General features: G+C 41.8%; 1 protein-coding gene across 2 annotated transcripts in view; it reads left to right on the top strand.

The window, feature by feature from the left end:
• The window catches only part of nell2b (neural EGFL like 2b), a 76994-nt gene extending 58283 nt beyond the window's left edge, over positions 1-18711 (top strand). For both annotated transcript variants that reach the window (XM_072672606.1, XM_072672605.1), the window contains exons 16-20: positions 3550-3690; positions 5290-5483; positions 7136-7312; positions 15947-16174; positions 16945-18711. In XM_072672606.1, coding sequence (XP_072528707.1) covers positions 3550-3690; positions 5290-5483; positions 7136-7312; positions 15947-16174; positions 16945-16986 — 782 coding nt within the window. In that variant the 3' untranslated portion in view covers positions 16987-18711. The remainder of the gene's footprint in view (positions 1-3549; positions 3691-5289; positions 5484-7135; positions 7313-15946; positions 16175-16944) is intronic.
• The last annotated feature ends 216 nt before the right edge of the window (positions 18712-18927 follow it).

The following is an 18927-nucleotide window of genomic DNA, read 5'->3' as shown; positions in this document are numbered from 1 at the left end:
CAGAAACATGTCTTCTGATGCTGTTGTCTGATTCTGTCAACCTTTTCCTGCACCAGTTCTCATTTTTTCAGTTTTTAAGAGCCTTTAGCTGGTGTAGGAAACCTGTACCCATCACACCCTGGCTTTATTTGTAATTTCTTTAAAATACAAACCTATACTTTTAAAAATTAGAATGGTCTATCTGTGTTTCTTTAAGGGTCTTTTTTCTAATTCTTATGATAACAATCTGAACACTGCAGTTCCAACACTGTTTTTGTTTGATTGTAGACAAAGGGTTTGTAAATTGTAAGTATTTGCATAAATTTTCAAAATGTTATTTACTTCTGTTGCTAGCTGTCTGTAAGCTGTTAACCAGTGAGATGTTCCCATAAAAGCAGTTTACTGCTTTATTTTACCATTCAAGCTCTTTTTGCTTAACTTGACTAGTAGTGTATAGCCAGCCTCCACATGGTTTGCAATGCAAAATGATTAATTTGTCCTCCAATTCAATTTGAGAACTTTTAGGTTTATTACCGGCCGATTTTTATCTGATATTTGCTACTATGACTATGAATTTTTTGTCTAGTTACACTAAACTCTTTCTGTCTATATGCTGTTTAGATAAGACTTCAACTCCTTGAATGTTAAATCACCATTGAAACAGAATTTGGAGGAGTGGTGTAAAGAAATACTGTGGCATTAACGTGTGTCTCATTCTGTAGCGATACCATGCTGGGCTTGACCCGCATTGCTACTGCAGTGTTGCCAGCATTGATGATTCTATGCAGCCATGCATGGCAATGCTAGCCTGGCCTGTTTTTTCTTGTTTTCAGTCCTAGTTATAACCTTTAGTTTAGTTCTCATTAAGTATAAAAACCTCGGCTCCTGCTCACTGAGACTAGGGGACTGCGTATCTCTACTCATCAGGGCCCGGTGGGTTTCTCTTCCTTTTGTGTTGAAATAAGATGAAGATTATGCATTGTGCTGTCGAAGCATGACATTCCTTTGACAAATTAGTGGCTAGACTGCAGGACAGCACTCGCTCCAGGGGCCTGCCTGAGAATGCACACCCAATCAATAGTCCCTATCGCTTACTGACAGCGCAAATGCCAGCCTCTCCTTTGAGAAAAGGTGTGTCATGGGATGGGGTCTGGAATGAGTGTATTGAAGGAGGAAAATGAATAAATGTCATCTGTAACACTGCCTAGATCTGTTTATTATTCAGTGTCATTTGTGCTGTGTTGTCACAGTTGTTTTTTGTTTTTTTGTTTTTTTCTGGGCTCAGTTCTGTTTGAGTGGTGATTTGACATTCTAGGAGTGACGCCTTAGAAAGCAGCATGGCAAAATGGAAACGTACAGCTCATTAAAGTGAACAGTGCTTTTTCTATTCTTCTGAAAAGCCTTTTCAGGTTGTAGGTTTCATACGCAGCAGTTGGGGGTTGCAGAGCCTCGTGATGTGCTGCTAGTTCCCTAGCAGTTAGTTTCCTATTAACTTCACTGTACATGCACGCTTTCCTAAAGCTCTTTTCCACTGACTTCATGGTCCCCCTGAAGCTGCCTCTGTGCAGTCCTGTATGTTTTTCCGTCGTGTGAAATGTTCTTCCTAATGGAAGCGTTAATGAGGAAGCCTTGCAGTGGCTTGAGTGGTGGCTGTGTCAAAGTCAGCCACTTAAAAGTCCAGGAATGCATTCAAACATTTACTTCAGTACAAAGATGCGTCTCGCGCGCATGCGCAAACGCACAAGGACACCCAGAGACATTATTCAGCTTCTATGCACCGCATGGCCTTGAAGCTGTTTCAGTCAGCACACAGAGAACCGACAGCCACTGAAGCATCATGGCTTAAAAAAAAATCAGCCAAAAGGAATGTATCTATTGAAGAGAGACGGGCAAGATGGATTCGATTCAGAAAGGGTGTCACGGTCAACGCTGCGGTAAATGCCCGGCCTGCTGAAGAACCACTCAGTTCCTCTTTAACGTTGAATGGCTGTGTAATTGAAGTGTCGCCGCATTGACACATTCCACGCAGGACATTTACTATAGGCCTTTATGAAGGCACAAAATCAAGGGCACAGAGGGAAAAATTAGGAAAGACTCTGAATATCTGTATTTAATAGAATCGCGAGCGCCATGCTATTGCCGTTTGGCAGCATTTGTTTGATTTTCATTTGTGCACCTCTCTTTGTGTGGGAGAGGGAAACGGTGTTGAATCTTTGTAGGGAAGCAGAGCTCGGAGCCTTGCTGGAGATTCAGGTTATTTGGCTTGACACGAAAAACATCACAATTTTTTATACACAGGTAGCCTGTTAATTAGATTGGGGGAAATAGAGTTATGTCTAATATTGGAGTATGAAAACCATGAATTAACCACTATATTACAGACCCGGCTACAAGGCACCCCTACGTGCACAGCTCATATACTACATTTACATTTACATTTAAGGCATTTAGCAGATGCTCATATCCAGAGCGACTTACAAAAGTGCTTTGCTATTTACCCAAGAAAAACCTTAGCTAGTTAGAATAGACTAATAGTTCAAAGATACCTAAGTCAATAAGGTGACCATAGTACTCTGCAGTTCGTCCAAGTATTCTCTAAAGAGGTGGGTCTTCAGTCTGCGTTTGAAGACAGCGAGCGACTCGGCCGTTCAGACACCCAAAGGAAACTCGTTCCACCACTTTGGTGCCAGGACAGAAAAAAGCCTGGACGCTTGTCTTCCGCGGATTTTGAGGGATGGTGGGTCGAGCCGAGCCGTACTTGAAGCTCGAAGGGCTCTTTGTGTGGATTGGCTTTTGACCATTGCCATCAAGTATAGAGGGGCTCGTCCGTTCTTGGCTTTGTAGACCAGCATCAGGGTTTTGAATCTGATGCGGGCAGCAGCTACAGGAAGCCAGTGAAGAGAGCGCAGCAGTGGAGTAACATGGCTGAATTTAGGAGCATTGAAGACGACCCGTGCCGCTGCATTCTGGATAAGTTGCAGGGGCCTGATGGTGCGCAGAGGGAGACCAGCCAGAAGAGAGTTGCAGTAGTCAAGTCTGGAAGTGACGAGAGACTGAACGAGCAGCTGGGCGGCCTCTCTAGAGAGGAAGGGTCGAATTCTCCGGATGTTGTACAGGAGAAATCTGCATGACTGAGTTACGTTTGCAACATGACCTGAGAGCGATAACTAAACATCCATGACTACACCAAGGTTTTGAGCTTCTGTAGAAGGAGTGACCAGTGAGTTCTCAAAGGAGATGGCAAGATCGTTTTTAGGTCCAGCAGTTCCCGGGATGTACAGCAGCTCCGTCTTGCTGGGGTTAAGTTTGAGGTGGTGATATACTACTATGTCCTTAACATGTGGCCTATTCAGATGGTTCAAATGTGACCGATATTTAACCCTTGCAGGTGCATTGTAAAACAAGTAATGCAGTAATGGCTGCTGTTACATGCACTTTAAGTGCCACCTGGACAAAAAAAGCTGGCTCGTGCCAGAGCTCTGGTGACTGACATTGTGAAGTGGAAGTTCATCATACCTGATTTTGCTGATCTCTCTCTCTCTCTCTCTCTCTCTCTCAACCATGTGACAGATATTGACGAGTGTTCAGATGGCTTCGTGGAGTGTGACAGTCGAGCCACCTGTGTGAATCTGCCAGGCTGGTATCACTGCGAGTGCCGCGATGGCTATCACGACAGTGGGATGTTTTCAGCCAACGGGGAGTCGTGTGAAGGTAGGAGGAACTAGGATATTTAGGACAAGTCTATCTATGCCAAGCACTGCAGTGAGCCGACAGAATCACCACCTAATTCCACCCTGCCCACTTTCAGGAGTTTGTTTCTTCTGCTTTTGTGCAGTATTTCCAGTTATTTCATATCAGTAGGTTTGTGGGTGAATCCAGTGTGAAGTAGGCGATCACTGATGCAAGATAAAGTAGCTAGCTATTCCAACAGACTGTTTACATTCCAGCATACCAACAGACTATTTAACGCTATTTAGAGCTATTTAGAGCTATTTAGAGCAAAGCTGAGTGTTGTGGGACCCCTCATCCAAAGATTGAATTTAAAACATCCACCCAAACGTCCATACGCCTGCTCCTACCATTTTTTGGAGGGGAAACCAACATCAGAACAGTGTGAAGCTCAGGTGAAGCGGATGCCTCACGTGCTTGTGAGGCTATGAGGTCAGCCTAAGAGCTAACCTAAGAGTCTTACAAGCACCCGGTTAGTCGAAGAGCTAACCTACTTAAGCACCCAACGCATACATTTCACTGAAGCTTCATAACCAAGCCATTTCTCTGGGTAAGGATGTTCTAGTGTTGGTGTCCCCTCTACAAAATGGTAAGCACAGACATATGGACTTTTGAATGGGTTTATTTATTTATTTTATTATTTATATCACCTTCAACCTTAGGTCCTCTTCTTTTGAAAGGCAGAGGGAACTTATATGACAACTCTTTTTGTGTTGTGTTTTTTGTGTCATTCAAATATAGTTCTTATTATTGTGACACCCTCTAACTGACTAACGTTATTCATTTTAAATGTTTTTTTTTTGTTTTTTTTTGTTTTTTTTTACTTTTAAACTGTTTTTTTTTTATTTTGTGAAAACAGGCCATGATTTATCCATTTAGGTTTTACATTTTCTTCTGTCGAAAAAAAAAAAACATTGAAAGCTGAAAAAATTCATATGTACAGTAATTACGATGCTGACATATGCTCATGTATCTAAAGACCAATAACTATAATGACTATTTTAAAGTTAATAAAACATTATCTTACCGAAATCACCAATTAGCAGTTCAGAAAGACTTCACAGGCTACTGTAAAGACAATTTTCACAGAAATCCCAACACGTCACCTTAATCTGCCACATTTGTTTGGAGCTTCATGTAATTATGCGACTGTTGACATGCACAGGGCTGAGGCCTTTGTAAGCAGAGGAGATATTTTGAATACTTTGATTTGCTGAAAAGCTTTGTAGAGAAAAAAAACATTCTTTACATTTTTGTCATTTGTTGACATGGAAATTGAAATGCCTCAGCAAAAGCAATGGCTGCAATATTAGCTACAGACTGTAGACCTTTTCTCAGATGTTAAATTGAATGCAGTTACTGTCAGTAGCATAACATTATAACATTTTAATCTCCTCCCAGTATCTTGCGTATTTGGAGGGAAATGTATATGCATTTAGTGACTATCACTTTTTAGCACCTAAACAGTGTGACTGGCACTAAACATTGCTAATTCTGCCCCATAACCCTCCTGTTAAAAAGCTTTCATAACATTCCTTTGAAAACGCATCAGACACCATCTATGTATTTCCTGTTCCACAGATATTGACGAATGTGAGACAGGGAGGCACAACTGTGCTAATGACACAGTGTGTTTTAACATGGATGGAGGGTATGACTGCCGGTGCCCTCATGGGAAGAACTGCACAGGAGACTGCGTTCATGAAGGAAAGGTTAAACACAACAGGCAGATTTGGGTGCTGGATGACGACAGGTGCTCTGTCTGCTCCTGCCAGGTGAGCACAGCTAGCAGCACACACTGATGGAAGTGTAATGAATGCGTTGTAGGAAGGAGGGTAGGCGCGTCTTTCCCCAATTGTTATTCCATAAGTATAGAGCATCTGCTTCTATTTGATATTTGTGTCTTTATATATATATATATATATATTTGTACAGACTCAGTGCACAGTTTGTGTAGGTTGATAAATAAGTCTAATAATTAGGTACAGTGTACCAGACTGCAATTTACTTTCATTTGGTGAAAGTCTAATCCCTAATGTGAGACATTTTTGCTCCTGTTTGATTGACATTTGAGAAGTTTAGGAGTCCCACATTAAGTAGTGTTCCACAGTAGGGCATTTCACCCTGCAACTTTAATACAATGCATTTTGATATAGGAATTAGGATCTACCTGGAACTACATTATTTACACTATATGTTCAAATGTTCGTGGACACCCCTTCTAATGAATGCATTCAGTTACCCAATGCCAACACAGACAGCTTGTCAAGTCCCTGTAGAGAAAATATTGCCAATAGAATAGGACTCTCTGGAGCAGATAAACATGGACCTATTGGCACCATGGGCTAGAGGGGTAAAGAGCCTCCTTGCATTGAGCTGTGGAGCATTGCATTTTCTGTAATAATGGTCCCCCATTTACATTTTACAGTTGATGCTCTTATCCAAAGTGACTTCCAGGGTTACTCATATTACAGAGATGTGTCAGTGTAGTGTTAGGAGTTTTGCCCAAGGTTTTTTTCCCACACGTGATGTGGGAGCTCATTGGCAGGTAGTGGTTTTATCTGTTGCGCCACACCAACCACATAACCATTTAATACTTTTGGGGAGTTGAGAAGAAGTAGAACCACTAATGTTTCGGTCACTGAATGCAATTAAATCCTTACAGCAATGCTCCAAAATAGTAGAAAGCCTTCCCTGGACAGTAGAGACAGTTACTCCAACAAAAGCAGGATAAACTTTTTACCTCACTTGATTTTAGAAGAAACGTTGAATGAGCAGGTGTCCTAATACTTTTTTTCCATATAGTGTATCTAGGGTTAGAAATACAGTAAGATGAAAAAATACATTTATTTTATATATTAGAGAGATAAGACCAGCATCATCTCTACATTCTGCTTTTTTAAATAAATACCTTAGCTAAGGATGACCTACATGAACATTGGTCAAATCTAGACCATGCAGATCATTAATGCTTAAAGCAGTTATGTGCCGATACAGACATGAAACCAATATCCTTGTGTATTGCTTTTTTTAAAATGACCACGGGCTCCCCAGTGGCTCAGCCATCCAAGCATTGACACGGTGACAGCAGTCATAAGGGGCCTAAAGTCTCAAAGAGCATAATTGGCATCATTCTCTGGATGGAGTGGATAGCCCTCTCTCCAACTTAGCAGTTAACATTATCCTCCCAGCACATCCAGCTGTACAAAGACGATGTTCGAAAAGATACAGTGGCACTTCAAATGACTCTGAGGAAGCACATGATAGCCTTTACCATGGTAGCACTGGTAGCATTGTGTGATGGGGAAAGACATGTGGCTAGCTTAGTCACAGCTGGAACACAGGTATTACACTTTAATGTGTAAAGTGTAATATGCTTTGATGGGCTAAAAGAAAATGTTCACACTCTCGCTTCCCCTCTCTTTAGTCTGGTCTGGTAATGTGTAGGCGGATGGTGTGCGATTGCGAGAACCCAACGGTGGACGTATCATGCTGTCCGGAGTGTGACCCTCGCCTCACCTCTCAGTGTTTGCACCAAAATGGACTTCTGACATACAACAACGGAGACACCTGGGTGGAGAACTGCCAGCAGTGTCAATGCATGGTGAGATCATCAATGTGCTGTGAGTGTGGTCAACTACATATGATAGTTTAATCCCAAACTTTTTAAACTTGGGGAATAAAAGGGAATGACCATCCCAACCCTGCAGGTAGCACAGTATATTAATCTATATTTAATCCCACTAATAGAAGTAAATGACACAGTAGTATAGATCCTTCTCCGCTGTTTAAGCACTGTCAGTGTGCTTAATGTAGGTATTGTTTTTAATGGTTGAGTCAAGTCAAGTTAAGTGGTATTGTCATTCCATCTGAGCACAAGTACAGTTACAGTGGACCGATTTACACACTTTACCCACTATTTGTATTAATTAGTTATTGAGAGAAAGAGACAGTAACAGCTATTGATAATGTATGGTGGTTAATGGTCTCCATCATATGTGCTTCATGTCCCCATTATGATCTTCTCTATATGCCCAGTCTCCATTTTGATAGTTTAACCCTAACTCTAACCAGGTTCAAAGTCAAGGACGTGGTCACTGATTGGCTGATTATGTGTAAAACAGCCTATATAAACATGAAAACATGTGACTTACCCTGACTTGCTTGTTCAGTGAGTTCACCTCGCTTGCTGACCTTGCCTTTTGTGACTTCTACAAACGGGTATAGACAGGTGTGACTTTTGTATTCCACCTTTTTTTAATTGCTTTTTCAAAGAGGTCAGTATTAAGGCAGACGTAAGCTTGTCTTGAACTTGAAAGGGCTGGAATTCCACACTGTGGTTGCAGATGAAAAAAGCGGTGTTTTTTAATTAATTTATTTATTTATTTATTTTCATATACTTGTTTTGGCAAGAGCTGTGTTCCTGTGACACATTTTATTCATTTGCACCCACTTAACACATTTAAGGCAGGAAAATTCAAAGCACCAAAAAGTCACTTCTCACATGCCTGGGTAATTATCAACGCTCATTGTGATTTGTCTGTATCATGTTCATGTCGGCTTCACACTTCAACATTTCATTCATTTTGTTTGGCATGAACGTAAAAGCAGGTCCAGTACAGAGGAAGGACCCTGCTGGTCTGCGACATTTTACTCGATTGTGAGTTGTCCCTAGTATAGGGATTATCTGTAATAGTTCAATGAGACCTATTTGTACGTTCATCTATATATATAATCTATAGTTGTCATGCAAAAGCAGATGCTGTAGCAAAGTCTGAACCCTAACGTTTATGCAGAAAGAGTAAATGAAGTGCAGGATAAGATGGGTGAGTGCAATAGAGAGGTGTACAGGAGGTGGAAGTGGGTAATATGGCGGAAATGTAATATTATTAGGGCATAACTAGCAAAATAAAGCACTGTCACTATGACCAGAACATCGCTAGTTTAAATCCTGGTCATAATGCTAGGCATCGGCAGCTGGTGAGCTTTGTCCCCTCATCACTCCAGTGTTCTGCTGGCCAGCACTGATGTCTGCTGGGTACACAGCGCTTTCCTCTAAACGCATTGGTTGTTCGGTGGCTGGATTCTAAGAGAGCACTATTGACCGGGTGGTTGGATGGCGCGTTCTCCCTTCATCACTCTTAAAGCGATGCTCGCCAGCACAGGTGTCTATTAACTGATGCAGTGGTGCTTGGGAACAGTCTCATGGACTCTTGACCAGTCTCATTGCTTTATTTATTTAACAGTGTAGACTGTAATTTACTGTGAAATAATAATGCAATCATGCAAATATAGATTTTTTACAATGTCATCTACCAGTGTCAATTACATTGGTATGTTTAAGAAATTGAGCAACGATCTACTGCCTAAATCGAGCTACTGCAAAATAGTCTATGAAAATACAGAAGTACGGATTAATTTACTGTATTAAAGTAAATGCTATGTGCATCAGTTAAGCTCTCACATAACCTAGGGTTTGTAATCTCCTTTTGACAACTAGGTTTGTGTAGAGATTCTCTGAATTACACCAATTTGCATGAGAAAGCTACTTGCAAGCATGTTTATAGCTAAAGTCAGGATTGGAAATAAATGCAGTACCTGTTAGTATCATAAATCTTTGCATTCCAGGAACTAAAAAAAGTTCTAAACATATGAGTTGTTCTAGTTTGATGAGTTTCCTGTAAAATGCTCTTGAAAGCATGCCACGTGTTATGAAATGTGCAAGGAAGGGCGCGACAGACACGAGCTGCTGGAGAGAGCGTGTGCCACAGATCACAGACTCCGATCCCCTGCAGACTGGGACCGCTTCAGCTCAGCCACCGCTTCCTCCGGGGATTTGGCTTTTTCTCGTTATCTAGAAACCCTTTCCCACTCCGAGTGGAATTGAATCATAAAGTTCAGCTTACACAAGGCCACTAAATCTCTGCCGTTATATCGATCTGGGCACAGATACAGGTTCCACTCTTGCACCACATTTGCTGAGGATTCAAACCTGCCAGAATGTTACTGCCAGCTGTTGTTTTCTCAGCTGGGGCCTTTTGGACTGACTGACTGACTGATTACAAATTTTGATATCCAGTGATATATATTCTATAAAGGGCATCTGAGTATTTATTTTTTTTAGACCGGTTATCTGGACAGCAGGAGTGTTTAAACCAGTAAAAATATCACATAATGTCAGAAAGGTAGTTTCTGTGGGCTGGTTAAAGGTACATGGGTTTGGTTCTGAATTTCTCCTTGATGCCCCCAGCCTTCGCATAGATTTGTGTTCAAATTGACCAGCAGCACATTTGCACATGCTTTAATTTAATGAATCTGATTAACCAAACTGGTACTGAATGATTACTACACAGGGCATGTAGCAAGAGATTAGATCGGTCTGAAAATAGTTAAACAAACACACTGTTAAGGGGTTTGTCACTCAGTGAAAGTGACAAATCTCTTTGAAAGGTCAGAACACCCCAAGGTTTCATGCAGCTGACCATAAAAAGCTTGTGTTTCTCACATGGTAACCATGGGGACTGCAACTCTAACTCAGCAGCAGCAGCTAGCCAAGCCCACATCTTATTTGCTCACCTCTTATTGAAAATGAATGGAGGGTGTGATTGTTGCTTGCCTGCTAATTACATTTTTCCCTCAAAAAGACTATTTATTATTATTATGCTACTGTTCCATTTAGTAATTCAATAATTAGTAAGCCCTTGCTTCTTACCTGAGTAAGAATTAACTAACAAACACTGTTTAGCTAGGTAAGGAATAGGTTTCTGTTCTATGGCCAAAAATTATATTCTAGACCCCACATTTGACCTCTTTTTGTGTGTGGTCATAGAGTCTACCGAACATGCATGGGCTGCAATGCGCATTCAGTCATTTTTCAATTTCTTAGGTAAATTAAGATGTAAATTGCTGTGGCAGAATCAAGCAGGTGGTAACCGTGATCTGAACAGGCTCTGTAAAGACAGTAACACAATGGCCAAGCAGGGCTATCTCAGCCCAGTCTTTCACCTTGCTTTTTTAGAGCAGGTTTTTAACCTTTCTTCAGAACTGTGGCATTAGTGGTGATTTATGCAGAAGCCGGTCCCACATTGCGCCTTCCTGAAAGTAAATCGTGCTGATTTGATTTCGCTTTGTTCCTTCCTGGAGACACAGGACTTCCATCTAGCCTAATCCAACCCATCTGGTGCAACCTGTGTAGCATACTGGCCCTTTCTTCATTATACAGGCTTTGATTTTGCTTTCTGTGCTGCGTGATAATGTTTCTCTTCATTACTTTTTCTCTCTATCTCCACGACTGCGTCTTCCCTTCCATTACTTTTTTATCGTTCCCTCACAAGCACAGTAAACACGGAATACAGAACTTGAAAGGCCGGTGGCGGCGGTGGTGGGGGTGAGCAAGCGAGGGACGGGAGAGAAAAGAGCGAGAGAGCGTTACAGGGACGTGCGCGCGGCCTGCCGTGTCATGAGAAAGAGTGCGTAATGATCGTGGAATAGAAGAATAAAGAGACTGCATTAGAACCAGCAGGAATGAGGGAGGGAGAAGACAGACAGAAGGTGGAAGAGAGAGAGGAAGAAGAAAGAGTGAGGGAGGGTGAGGGAGATTGAAAGGAGTGACAGTCAGGCAGGGAGAGAGGGAGAGAGACAGGGAAGGAAAGAGATGATGATGGGATATGGGGAGGGAGAGGAAGGTGGGGAGAAAGACAGAAGAAAGAGGGGGAGGGACAGAGTGGAAGAGTAGAGGAAGGTAGAGAGAGGGGAGAGGACGGGAGCAAGAGAAAGAGAAAGTGAGGGGGGTGAGAGGAGACTGATTGAGAGGGAGAGAAAGGGAGATGGAGGCCGAATGCAAGAAAGAATAACAATGTAGGGAGAGAGAAAGTCAGGGAGGGCAAGAGTAGGAGAAAGAAGAGAGAGATCTCAGGGATCTCAGATGGGGAGGAAAGTGTTGGAGCAAAAGACTGATCGTGATTAGGAAATCTACCCTTCTAAAATCTACAGTTTTGCTTGTATTTGCCATTATTTGCTATTATGACACATTGGAGCCTTAATCTGAGCGCACTGCTACACTTTTTTTACGTTGTGATTAAGAAATCTTAGGTAATGCAGCTGTTTTAGTCACATGATCGGTTTCTTTGGTGCTAATGAGTTTTTAGACTCCTACCGGCAGTGCCATCACCTACCAAAAAAACCTCTTTCCGTTATTTTAAGTTCAAAATGAATCAAAATGTAAATGCTAAAATGCTAAATTTCTGGAATTTCCCCACTGCGGGACTAATAAAGGACTATCTTATCTTATCTTATGCTAGTTATGACCAGTGACTTCGCCTGCCACTGTTTGCTTCAATAGTGTGCCACAGAGAGACCCTGCAGTGTGCTCTAAAAACACGTTACTCTAAAGGGAGATAAACCCCAGAGTAGAAAAGAGAAAGGCGACCAAATCCTTCTTATTTAACGCCACAAAACCGCATGCAGCATAAAACGGTCCACGTCTTTGTCCTTGGGAATCCCATTGCGTGTTTACAAAGGGGAAAGCCGAGAGCAGAAGTAATGAGATTTTTGCTGGGAACCCTGTAATGAGATTTGTACGGGCTGAGTCCCAAGAGTGCTGTAACACATTAGCTGGAATTAGTACACCTCCAGAGCTGGACACAAGAGTCCCATGTGTGTGGGGGAAAATATGTGCATCTCAAGACAGGGTTATAGGTGCGGGATGAGTGAACAGAAACAGAAAAAAAAAAACAAGAAAACATTGTTTTATGACTGTGGCTTTAGTATCTACTTGTATTTCTTACTCTGACATACACACAGGCCTCATTTCTAATCCCATGTGTCCGTCTCCGTCTGGCAAGAAAAAAACTCGTAAGTGGTTTACAGTTTCAGACTCCCAGCGCAGGGTACCATATATTTTTTAATACAGCAAAGTCCCATGAACTCAGGGGCTCAATACCTTCTGACATGTTGCCATAAAGCAATTCGTGTCACATGGCAGGAAGAACTTGGTAATATACGAATGTTGAGTAATAATATGTAATAATATATAATAATAACGTCCCATTTTGTCATGAAAAACTTTTAAAGCCATCTACCTTATCATTGAGTGCGTATAATTTTGCCTATTAAATCACGATATAACATCACTGTAAAAGTGGTTTGTGCATTCAACTTAAATATATTTCAAAATATTGGTAAACTCAAATAAATACTTTGAATCAACTATTATTTGATTAGAAGTATTTATTTAAGTTGAGTAAGTTCTGTAAATAATTTCAGTTGCTTGTTACCACATGAAGTATATCTTTAGGTTGAACAGAAAAATAGTATTATTATGTATATAGATATTATTTAATAATATACTTTAAAAATAAATCTATTATATCCTTCTCGTCATGATTATTCATAAATTATCCAGTGGTTATATTTGAAAATACTGTGTTGTTTTTACTGATTAAGACAATTATTGGATAAATGTAAATACTGGCCATCGTGAACCATAAGGAATGTAATTTTACTACAGGACCTTTGTAAAATTGGCCAATTCAAGCAGAATAAGAAATCTCAGCATAACCCCCTTGGGGTTGCCAGACTTGAACTACCCCAGGTATCTGCACCATCTTTTTCCACAAGATATTTACCCACATGTTGATTCACGTGGGATTAATATACACTGAGGCTATTTTTATGGCTTGTTTTACAAGAAGGTAAAAGGTACCTGAATCTTTACTGACACTAGAGCACACTGTCCATAAAAATGACTCACATGGCACATTCCGACGAGACTAAAATCAGTCTGGTAATAATTACATTCCTCTATCTCCCCATGTAAATGTAATCCTGTCTAAATAGGGCTTAAGCGAGTAAAATATTACTTGCTTTAGAAAAGACCAGGCTCCCCCTCTGCTCCCCCCACCCCCCTTTTTCCCCAAATAGGTGTCCTGTTAACTACTCTATATATCAAATAAACCAATTAAAATAATTGATGTATCAGCATGCCATGCTGCCCAGGCTTTTGTGGCCTCTGTTACTGTATGATGTTCCCTATGGAACTGTGGAGGCTCTAGAGAGAAAAGACTGCTCTAGAGAGCAGTCATTTGTGAAGATGGCTTGGCTTGCCAATAACACAACACAGCTCTGTATGGGTCCACCAACATCCTACAGCTTCCCTTAAGCAACCTCTAAAAAAAGTTTGTGGTCGGACAAGAGAAGCCATGCAGTACACAGACTCCAGGGACCCTGACGTTTCAGCAGCTGGCATTGTGGTCCGCATAGGCAGAAAGTGGAGTGCTGCTAGAGAGCTGCAGGTGGCAGAGACATGATCAAGGCAGAAGGCTCTTGTTTGGGGAAACAGCCCAGATCTGATTGCCCTGATGCAATTGTCCAAAGTTGTCAGATCAACAAAGCTGAAAGAAAGGAGTGACAACATCTCCAGGGAGAAGTACGTGCAGGCATGGAGGAGGTTCCAGTCAGCAGGATGGTGGGACTCAGCCAGCAAGGTGGGAAAATACGCAGAATATCTCAGAAAAGTTTAGCCACATCTGATTATTGGTCCAAGCTGTTTGACACCTTACCTAGCCCAGCAAATCTTTATTCGTGGAGTAAGGCAAAGTCTACTTCCTGCCCCCTTTGTGCTAGTAGAGGAACTCTACAACATCTCCTCAGCAGTTGCCCTAAGTCCCTGGCTGATGATAGTTACTGCTGGTGCCACGACCAGGTGTTCAAGGCAATTGCGGAAATGGTCAGCTCAGCCATTCAGGTTAATAAACATCACCCCAGAATGAAAACCATCCCTTTCATTAAGGCTGGAGAAAAGCCCCGTCCCAACCACGGACAAGGGCTGGCAGACTGTCCACAGCCCCAGACTGGCTGCTGGGAGCATACCTTGAGAAACTGCTTAGGTTCCCAGTTAACATCATGCACACCAGCAGGGTAGTGGAGAGCCAGGTCTGGCAGTACCAGGACAGAACAGGGCATCTCAGTAAATGAGACACAGTGAGACACAGACAGAGAATATAAGGGGGGGGGACAGGGCTGACCCAGAGTGTAGGCACCCACGCCCAACCACAAATGGACTCGCATACGCAGCGAGCAGGGGGCAGGGGGCAGCTCAGCACATGGGGGAGAGAGAGGAAAGGAGAAAATGAAGGAAGGGATTTAGGAGTATGAGTAAACTGTAGTAGGCCTGTAAGAGAAGTAGATTAGAAAGACAGCAATAAACAAAAATCAGAACCTGTAATCAGACCCGTACAGAACAGTGCTAGTGTGTAAACATTGAACATTAGCATGGAACAGCACAGTACACTGGTGGATTAACCAAAAGCTTGAGCTAAAAGGTAGGTTTTTAATCTAGATTTAAACACTGAGAGTCCCAAACAGCAAGTTGAGAGGCTTTATAAGAGAAAGCCCCTTCGTCTAAAGCAGGGAACTGACACATGATGGGTTGTAGGGTTTAGGAAGTTTCCCAAGGTACTGTAAGGGCCAAACCATTGAGAGATTTACAAGCCAGAGGCAGTATTTCATAATCACTGTAGATTTTAACTAGGAACCAGTGCAGGGACGAGAGAATAGGACTAATGTGGTCTAGCTCTAGTGAGCTCTCTATCAGCTGCATTCTGAACTACTTGGAGGTATTCAGTGATCTGCATGAACTTCCAATCAGAAGAGCATTACATTAATTCAATCTTGAGGTGATACATGCATACATCAGCTTCTCAGCACCAGCTTTTCAGCATCATTCAACGAGAGTTGAAAAACAACAGGTTTTTTTACAATGATGCTGGTATGACTGAGAACCCATTTAGACATACTACAGTATTAGCATTTTGCAGACAGTTCTAAAAGACATTGGAGTAAAGTTTTATTTGAGAAAGTTGTGGCCCATCCACGTTAGACATTCCATTATTTTATTGAGACAAAGGTCCTCATTTGGTTTAGCTAAACAAAGCTTGGTGTCACCAGCAAAGCAATGACCGTCCAAAATATGCTTACGGATCATTTTGTTTGGCGCCAGCATATAAAGAGTGGAACTCTTCAGCGTTAGGATGCCAAAACCAAGTAGCATTTCTGAGACCGGGTACATGGACAATGAACAATATGCACATTTTTTTTTCAGGCCATGTATTTTAAAATGGCAGTGTATAAATGCCAAGATTGAAAAATATTAAATAATAAAAGACAAAAACAATAATTTTCCACCATGTTTCAGTTGAACAAGCTTAAGTGTGGGTCTGTGTGTTTCTCTGTCTCTCAGCGTGGGGAGGTGGACTGCTGGCCAGTGCCGTGCACTCCTGTGCTGAATTGTGAGTTCCTGGTGGTCCCCGAGGGCGAATGCTGTCCCCGCTGCGTTTCTGACCCGTGCCTGGCCGACACAGTGCGCAACGACATCACCAAAACCTGCGTGGATGAGCATGGCGTCACACGCTTTAGCGGCTCCGCCTGGACCAAACACGGGACTGAATGCTCTCTCTGCCAGTGCAAGGTAACACCCACACATACATCCATCCATACACAACCTTTCCCATCTGTCAGCACTAGGTCCAGTGGTAGGTTTTATATGTGCAGCACCTTGAAACTCACTTGCACTGACCAACTCGCTCACGTTTTGCAAGCTGGCAATTCTCCACATGAGTTTGTTAATATTTACATAACTATGAGTGCTATGCATTCATGATACAGTGTCCTTATTTAATATTCTAATAAATATAATTAAATCGAAAGGATCTAAATGATTGACCCCCTGATGTAGAGCTAGTCCAGAGTGCTCAGTCCTAAAAGGTTTCATAGAGCTTTTTTTTTTTATAAATAATGCCACAGACACTCCAGATTTGTTCAAGGCCCAGCTTTACCTGTGTTTAGAAAAGCAGCTATTCAGTCTTGCAGTGGATGAGGCTTTGTGCATAAGGGAAAGCTGAACTGAAGCTATGAAGGCCACAGGTATGAAGCTGCTTTAAAACAGAGCCAGGGTCTCTGGAGTCAGAAAGCAGAATTCAGCTGACTATTGAGGGATGAGCTGAATAGTTTTCCAAGGACATCAGCATCATCCGTGCTGAAAAAGAAATCTGCACACAGGCGGAATGGCGCAGACTTCTCACAATCACACAAAACGCATCGAGAGCCAGAGATACAGACATGTTCTAGAGGTCAAGTGAGTGTGTTAACTTGTCTTGTTTTCTGTGCTAACAGAACTCTGTTTCACCTTTCTCCTATTCTGTTCTTTCTCTGTTTCTCTCTCTCTCTCTCTCTCTACAGAACGGCCATGTCTGTTGCTCTGTGGATCCTCTGTGCCTTTAGTGCCATTCAAAAGGCAACTCTTATCTCTTACTACCCTTTTTTTTCTTTCTCTCTCCCTGCTCCCTGAATTCTGAATCTCTCTCTTTTTCTCTCTCTTTCTTTCTCTCTAGCTCTCTCCTCCTTACTGTCTCCTCTTACCTTGGTGTACGGTCTAATTTCCTATCAATTTTTTTTTTTTTTTTTTTTTTTTTTTTACTGATGTGCCGTGCTGGAACACACATGATGCAGCTGTTGCTCAGCAGTGGGTCACATATGTAAGACTTCTTGATGTTAGCAGACTGGCATAGGAGCAGCTTTTGCTTTCGATACTCTAACAAATCGAATGATTTAGACTAAAAGAAAGACGCGTGATGCACATGCATCCCACACAGGACAGCACAGAAGAAGAGTTAGAGGATTAGAAAAATGTAATTACCTTGCTTAGTCACGTCAGATGAAGTCAGTCAGCGAGACGTGTTTGGTGCCTGATGTTTGAGTTTTTAGTTTAGCGCAGGAGATGCTAGGCTACCTTTGCTAATAAATAGCGGACTTGGAACTGTCACCAATCTCATCTCTGTAAATTTGTGCCAAAATTTATTTGCTTTGAAGAAGCTACATAAACTAGTAAAAAAAAAAGACCTAATTAAGCAAAATGTGGAGCTTTGTTATCGTCTAGGGAGGGAGGAAGGGAGTCATTTTTCCCTGCCATTGTCACCATTGGCTTGCTCACTTGGGGCTCAGACCCACACTCTTATCCAGAGCTGCTTACAAAAGTTGTTCGCTATTTACTCAAGAAAGACCTCAGCTAGTCAATAAGGCGACCATAGTACTCTACACTTCGCCCAAGTACTCTCGGAAGAGGTGGGTCTTCAGTCTGCGTTTGAAGACAGTGAGCGACTCCCAGGACACAAAGGGGAAGTTCATTCCACCACTTCGGTGCCAGGACAGAAAAAAGCCTGGACGCTTGTCTTTCGTGGATTTTGAGAGATGGCGGGTCCGAGCCATACTTGAAGCCCGAAGGGCTCTTGGTGCAGATCGGCTTTTGACCATTGCCATCAAGTACCACCAAAGCTGCTTCGCCTGTTGTGAAAGTGCTATATAAATAAACCTGAACTTGAATTTTAATTTATATGATGATCCACTGATTTCACTTTCAAACGACATATAGCAAAGTCTATTTTTGTGTTTCTAGTCATACTGTGTTGTAAACCACATCAATGTGTGTCTGCAAATCAAAGAGGATCTGGATGCATTTTCATTAGGTTTTCAGGCATAAATTTAAGGAGAAGAGATTGGTGACAGCGTTGGTTAGCAACATTAGCCTAGTATCTCTCGTTCCAAACAAAAAAACAAAAAAAACAAAGCTCAGACACAAAGCATATCTTGGCTGATTGACTGCACCTGGGTTAAGCAAAAAAATAACCAAGCTAGACCTTTAAGGCTAGTAAGCAGAAACCCATGCAGTCCGTCCACTGTAAATGAACCACATCTGTACCTCCATGGGCATGATTGTATCCAGTGTTGACTGTTTTGCAGTATTGCCAATTGTTCAGTTCCCAAGAGAAACGAAAGACTTTGGTGTTTTGACTAGTTTACATGTTTTTGAGTTTTTGGTTTTTGTTTTTATCTGGAACCTGTCTACATTTTGATGGTTTTTGTTGTATATTTTGGTTGAATTAATGTTTAATTTATTCAGTGGCTTGGTATTGTGTAATGGTGAAATAAAGATTTCCAGTGAAATTATAATTCTGTTTCCTTTTGGATTTTTTTTTTTAAACAAATTTTTGGCCAGAAAAAATGTTCAAAGTTACATGTTCATGTGTATTCCTGAAATTGTGGAAAGATATACTGAGTATGTTATTACTTCTTTGGTTTTCTAATCTTCTGCCAATGTTTCGGCGTTGCCAGTTCTCACCCACTGGGGGCCTTCGTTACCGCTGTGTAGTTTCCAATCTGGCAGAG

This window comes from Salminus brasiliensis, chromosome 2 (genome assembly GCF_030463535.1).
Source record: "Salminus brasiliensis chromosome 2, fSalBra1.hap2, whole genome shotgun sequence".
NCBI lineage: Eukaryota > Metazoa > Chordata > Actinopteri > Characiformes > Bryconidae > Salminus > Salminus brasiliensis.
Note: the sequence above shows the minus strand (reverse complement) of the source record. Positions and strands in the feature narration are given on the sequence as shown.